Source organism: Erinaceus europaeus, chromosome 3 (genome assembly GCF_950295315.1).
Source record: "Erinaceus europaeus chromosome 3, mEriEur2.1, whole genome shotgun sequence".
In the NCBI taxonomy this organism is placed as follows: domain Eukaryota; kingdom Metazoa; phylum Chordata; class Mammalia; order Eulipotyphla; family Erinaceidae; genus Erinaceus; species Erinaceus europaeus.
This window is the reverse complement of record NC_080164.1, coordinates 177,738,774-177,744,773: the sequence shown is the minus strand read 5'-3', so window position 1 is coordinate 177,744,773 and position 6,000 is coordinate 177,738,774. Positions and strand designations below refer to the sequence as shown.

The following is a 6,000-nucleotide window of genomic DNA, read 5'->3' as shown; positions in this document are numbered from 1 at the left end:
CAGTCATCAGTAGTTAAGACACCTCAGTTACTTCCAGTTTTTGGCTATTACAAACTGTGCTATAAACATAGGTATACACAGATTTTTTTTTTTTTGATGGTGTGTTTGGTTCCTTAGGATGTATCTCCAGGAGAGGAATTGCAGGGTCATAGGGTAGGTCCACTTCTAGCCTTTAGAGTTCTCCAGACTGCTCTCCACAGAGGTTGGACCCACAGACATTCCCACCAGCAGTTCAGGAGGACTCCTTTGTCCCCACAACCTCTCCAGCACTTGTCGTTACTGTCCTTCCTGAGGGTCTCACAGGAGTGAAGTGGTATCTCATTGTTGTCTTTATTTGCATAGAATTAAGGTTTGTTTGTTTTTTAATAAAAATCAACACAAACACACAAAATCACTTGGTAAAGTCCTCAAATTAGATTTTATTTATACATTTTTTTTCAAATGATTGTATAATTTTTAAAAATCCCCCCCAGAGTTGACCATTTAAGAACAGTGGTGGGAAGTGAGGGGGGGGTGCCGGGGGTGTGTGTCTGATGAAATTAAACAGATGCTCAGGGGCTGTGTTGGCTCACTGAGCTGACTCCAAGTAGCCAAATTACTCTCTAATCTTAAGGACTTTCAGATGTGGGTATGTTTGCACTGGCCCTCTGAAAACTGTTCAAATAAAGAAAACAGTATAGAAAAGAAATATATATTGGTTTCCAAAATGTGCAGTCTTTGGGAATAAAACTCCAACAATGTATGTCTACAAGACCTACAGTGCTTTATAAGATGCAGGGGACCAAGAACCACCACTGGCTTCCAAACCCACATGATCTTAAGAATACTTTCAGTGGTGTGTCATTAGTGACATCCTTTCCAAAGCATCTAGTTTAAAGGAAATCTGACAGGAATGCCCCCTAGCCTCCACCCTTACAGAAAGAACTATCCTCCTTTCTAGAACAGACAGATGGTTTGCAAGAACACCAGCACTGTAGACAATTCATGGGTGAGTTGAGATTTCCGAGGCTGGCAGAGACGGGGCCCAAACGAGTCACTCTCAGAAAGGGGTGGTGAACACAGACAGTGTGCTGGTGAGTAAAGTGCATGAAAGGAAGCCTGCTCAGCTAGTGAAGTAGACAAAGGTCACAAGTCAGGGGTCACTCGCCAGAGCGGCAGCAGGCTCGAAAACCACACTGCAAATTCTGGCATCCACTGGCCGTGTCGGCGTGAGGACCTGTGTGGAAACAGAAACGTGTGAAAGCAGGAATTTCTCAGACCTCGTCACATAAAAATACCCTGGCCTGTGAGAGCTAAAGCGTCTGTGACATGAACTCGTGACTCCGTTTCGGCATGAAGTACAAAGTCTACAGTGAGCATGTGTGGAGACAGGACTCACCGGCAGCAGCTGGAGAGGCTTCAGGAGTGGGGCTGCAGGTGTCTCTCCTCCCCTCCACCCCCCCCCCACGGCTCTGTCCAGTAAACAAAAAGAACTGTGCAAACTCTCTCAAATAAGCCCTTGAATGTCTCTAGTTCTATAGCATCCATCAGGGTCTGCAAACTGAAAGCAGGAATCTATAACTGCAAAGGTAAGAGAGAGCTCCCATGTCTGGTCCTCATAACCCAGCAGAGTGCTATCGCCATGGGCTGCTATTCTGCTGACGTGTGGACAACCATAGCTTTAACTCAGGTCAGTCTCATACTGTAAAAAGCAGGAGAGGACAGCAAACCCTAACAAAAGGACTTTTCAAAGTTAACCCAATTACCAAATAATGTAATGATAACATAAACTATCGATTGTCTTTTTGAACCCTAAGACAGCAGGAACCTCACATCTCCACTACAGAGCCTCTACTTCCCCCAGTCCTGGAACCCTTGGATAGGGCCCACTTTCCCGTATGCCTCTCCCAATCCATATCAAATAATATTGCATCCACCGATCACAACCTAACCAACACAACGACTGCCACCTCAACATGCTTCACTTCAAACTGTGTCCAGAGACTTCACGTGTGGAATGACAACCCTTCAACTTCATTACTCGGGTGAGACCTTTCCTTTCATAGTATACTCTAATTTCATCTCAGGTGGTTCACTTTCTAACAAAGTCCCAAAACCTAGATATACACCAGTTTCTGTGAGAGAGAGCATATGTTTACACGTATCCGTAAACTACTGCAAAATATATGCCTGAAAGCAGAAGTGCACTAGAGTTTGCAGTGAGTACCCCCCTAACATTTCCTCTCCACTATTCCAAGCTTTGGGTCCATGATTGCTCAACAATTTGTTTGGCTTCGTATGTTAACTCTCTTTTCAGTCACCAGGTTCCAGATGTCATCAGGATGCCGGCCAGGCTTTCCTAGACTGAAGACCCCACCAATGTGTCCTGGAGCTCCGCTTCCCCAGAGACCCACCCTACTAGGAAAAGAGAGAGGCAGACTGGGAGTATGGACCGACCAGTCAACGCCCATGTTCAGTTGGGAAGCAATTACAGAAGCCAGACCTTCTACCTTCTGCAACCCTCAATGACCCTGGGTCCATGCTACCAGAGGGATAGAGAATGGGAAAGCTATCAAGGGAGAGGGGGGAATGGAGATTGGGTGGTGGGAATTGTATGGAATTGTACCCCTCCTACCCTATGGTTTTGTTAATTAATCCTTTCTTAAATAAAAAATAAAATTTAAAAAAAAGCAGGAGAGGACAGCCGCTCACAGAGCCTGGGAAAGGTAAGACACATTAACCGCAGATCCTTAAGCATCACAGAAGGAAAGGAAATGATTGGATACGTGAGCGAGCGAGGCAGAGCAGAAAGACATATGGCTAAGGTCTGTCGTGTCTCCGAGTGTCTCGTGTAGACAATAGGGGTCCACACAGTGACACTCCCCAGGGTAGTTTCCTTAATTTGCTTTATCACCAGCAAATGTCTAGCTCAACAGAAAAGAGCCTATCCAAATGGTTATAGCACGTGAGAACTAAATAGCCTTAAGTAATAGAGGAGATCGGAAAATAAGGGTTTGCGTAACTGAATAGAATCTTCAAATGAAAGGCAAAGAAAAAATAAACAGAGACACAGGAATAGGCCATGGTGTTAACTACAGTTTTCCCAAGTTAAGTATTGTTGAATTAATTTTCCCTGGATTTTATGTATTATCTATGCTGTATAGCTAGACTTACCTTCACTTACCTTTTATTCCTCTTTAACTTAAATTAGAAACAAACATAAGAAAGCAAATCATCTAAAACTTTCACCTCCAGAACTATGAGCTAATCAGTCTTAATTAGCAAGTTACACATAGCGTGAACTTTACATGCACGTCAGTACAAAAAGCTTGAACTCAATTATTTTTTTTCCCAGAGCTCTCAAACTCTGTGATTCTGCTTAACATCGCAAATGATAGTAATTTTTACCAGCTGCGGCAAAGAATCCTTCTATTTAAATCTGAAGTTTAGCAATCAGATAAATTTAAATCTCACAAATAATTCAGCAGAATCAACGCCACCTTATCCCAGTGTCTATGACTCACTGTAGATATTAATTGAAGTGCTTGGTTATTAACTTGTCGTCTCTAAAAACTCTGCTGATGCTCAGGAGTCAGATCACACCACGTGATATTATTTCTCATTTAATACTCAGTGAATCTTCCTTATAATAATGTACCCCATTTTAAGTAGATACCTGGTAGAGTTAGCTGTATAAACTTTTTTTTTAATAAAATGCATTTCTAATTAAACACTACTCTAAATATTTGAGACACACTTTGTCGGCTAACTAGGCTCCTTATTATAAGACATACCAACCCATTTGTAAGGAGTAAAAATAATGAGGAGGCCTTTAAGCACTCACTCAATATTTACTAGGAAGCTGAGTTGTTGTGAAAGATATTGACCGATGGTGCCATCGTGCAAAGCTGGGCAGAACACAATTATATTCTGACACTTTCTAGATAGTCTGAGTGTCCCTTTAAGAAAAAGACTTTACCAGAGCACTGCTTTAAGAGCAGCTGACTGGAACTCTGAAACACAATTTATATGACAAGTTACCCAATAAACTCTAAATTACTTAAATTCTCCCAAAATCATGCTTTTAGACAGTTATAAAAGGAGCCTTAATGCTATCTACTCCCTTAATGCTATCCCTTTCAAAGTTATCTTCTTCGAAGTTCATTTGTTAGGAAATTATTACATGCTTATTAGAGAGAGAGAAAGAGAGAGAGAGAGAGAGAGAGGAAGAAAGATAAAAAAAAAAAAACCTTACATTCAACACAAAGTCTGTCAGAGTTCCTCTGGAACACTTCAATATTTATATATCCAATACTAGTTACGATGAATGGAATTCCAATATGTGAACTAAGTATTTAATTTTATCCTATCATCTAGTAGATCATTTCAAGAAGTTAAAAAAAAAAAGATACAACACAAAATAAACAGGTGGGTCACAAAATTGAACACAAACCCTACATCCCTCCGGCCCTGTATGAGCCATGCACACCAAGACAAATGCCACAAAGCATTCTGAGAGGTTCATCCCCACCGCCCTTATACGCTGAAACCAACGTGGACAACGGTCGTGCAGCAAGGAGTATTTGTGCGCATCGCTACTTTCATTTTTAAAAAATAATTATTTATTATTTACTCCCTTTTGTTGCTCTTGTTATCTTGTAGTTATTATTGTTGTCATCATTGTTGGATAGGACAGAGAGACATGGAGAGAGGAGGGGAAGACAGAGGGGGAGAGAAAGACAGACACCTGCAGACCTGCTTCACCGCCTGTCGACTCCCCTGCAGGTGAGGAGCCAGGGCTCGAACTGGAATCCTTATGCCGGTCCTGTGCTTTGCGCCACCTGCGCTTAACCTGCTGCGCTATAGCCCAACTCCCACATCGCTACTTTCTTATACTATGTCCTGTAAGCCTTAGGAAGTACAGTACTAAACTACAATGGTAAAATGAAAAAAAAAAAAAAAAAAACCTTTCAAACTCCATCTGCAAAAGAAGCGCTTCAATGAAGACATCCCACTGTTTGTGTCCACTGAGCAGTCACAGCTGAACAGCACATTACGTTACTCATTTACACGCTGAGCAGGCACAGCTGAAGGGCCCTCATTTACACGCTGAGCAGTCATGGCTGAAGGGCCCTCATTTACACGCCGAGCAGTCACGGCTGAAGGGCCCTCATTTACACACTGAGCAGGCACAGCTGAAGGGCCCTCATTTACACACGGAGCAGGCACAGCTGAAGGGCCCTCATTTACACACGGAGCAGTCACGGCTGAAGGGCCCTCATTTACACGCCGAGCAGTCACGGCTGAAGGGCCCTCATTTACACACGGAGCAGGCACGGCTGAAGGGCCCTCATTTTCACACGGAGCAGGCACAGCTGAAGGGCCCTCATTTACACGCCACTGGCAACTGACAAGTCCTCCATTTCCACAGTGTCAGTTCAAGAACACGTCACCCGTATCACCATCACGTTTCCAAAAATAAAGAGAGTTCCTAGCTGGTCTCTCCAGATGGCAGTTTGGGGAAAATCTGGTCTCTGACAAACAGCAGATTTGCTGACTTCTCCTGACTGTCAGTATAGGAGCCGTCACTGCTCTCTGCCCTCAGGCTCCTCTTAGCTGGTCTGCTGCAACAGACACTCAGCGGACCTCCTCATCGCCTTAAAAAGAACCAGAACCATCTCTCAGACAGGATAGTATCTGGTTTTTTAAAAAAAGACAAGTGCGATAGGACGTGAACCAGCTGAAGTGCTTTCCAGTTACAAGCATGGGAGTGCAGTCTGCTGCGTGAAGATGAACGGAGAGCTTTTACGTCTTTGAGAACTTTAGCCTTGACTACTTCCCCCAAGAGCACTGAATGGACTTTCAAGAAGCATCTGCAACAGGCCTGCTGAGGGTAAAGGTGACCACTAAAAATAAGGTTTCCAATCAAGAAACATTTACCTGATGACTCTTTAGAGTGAGTTTAGAACTCAGTCTCCAAATTACAAGAATTTTAGACTTATCTAAAAACAAAAACAAAAC

The 6,000-nt window shown here is 43.1% G+C and overlaps 1 protein-coding gene across 1 annotated transcript in view; it reads right to left on the bottom strand.

The window, feature by feature from the left end:
- Positions 1-391: 391 nt before the first annotated feature.
- FBXL5 (F-box and leucine rich repeat protein 5) overlaps positions 392-6,000 on the bottom strand; it is a 49,963-nt gene continuing 44,354 nt past the window's right edge. The window contains exon 11 of the mRNA XM_060188315.1: positions 392-1,216. Within this exon, the coding sequence (XP_060044298.1) occupies positions 1,140-1,216 (77 nt within the window). The 3' untranslated portion in view covers positions 392-1,139. The remainder of the gene's footprint in view (positions 1,217-6,000) is intronic.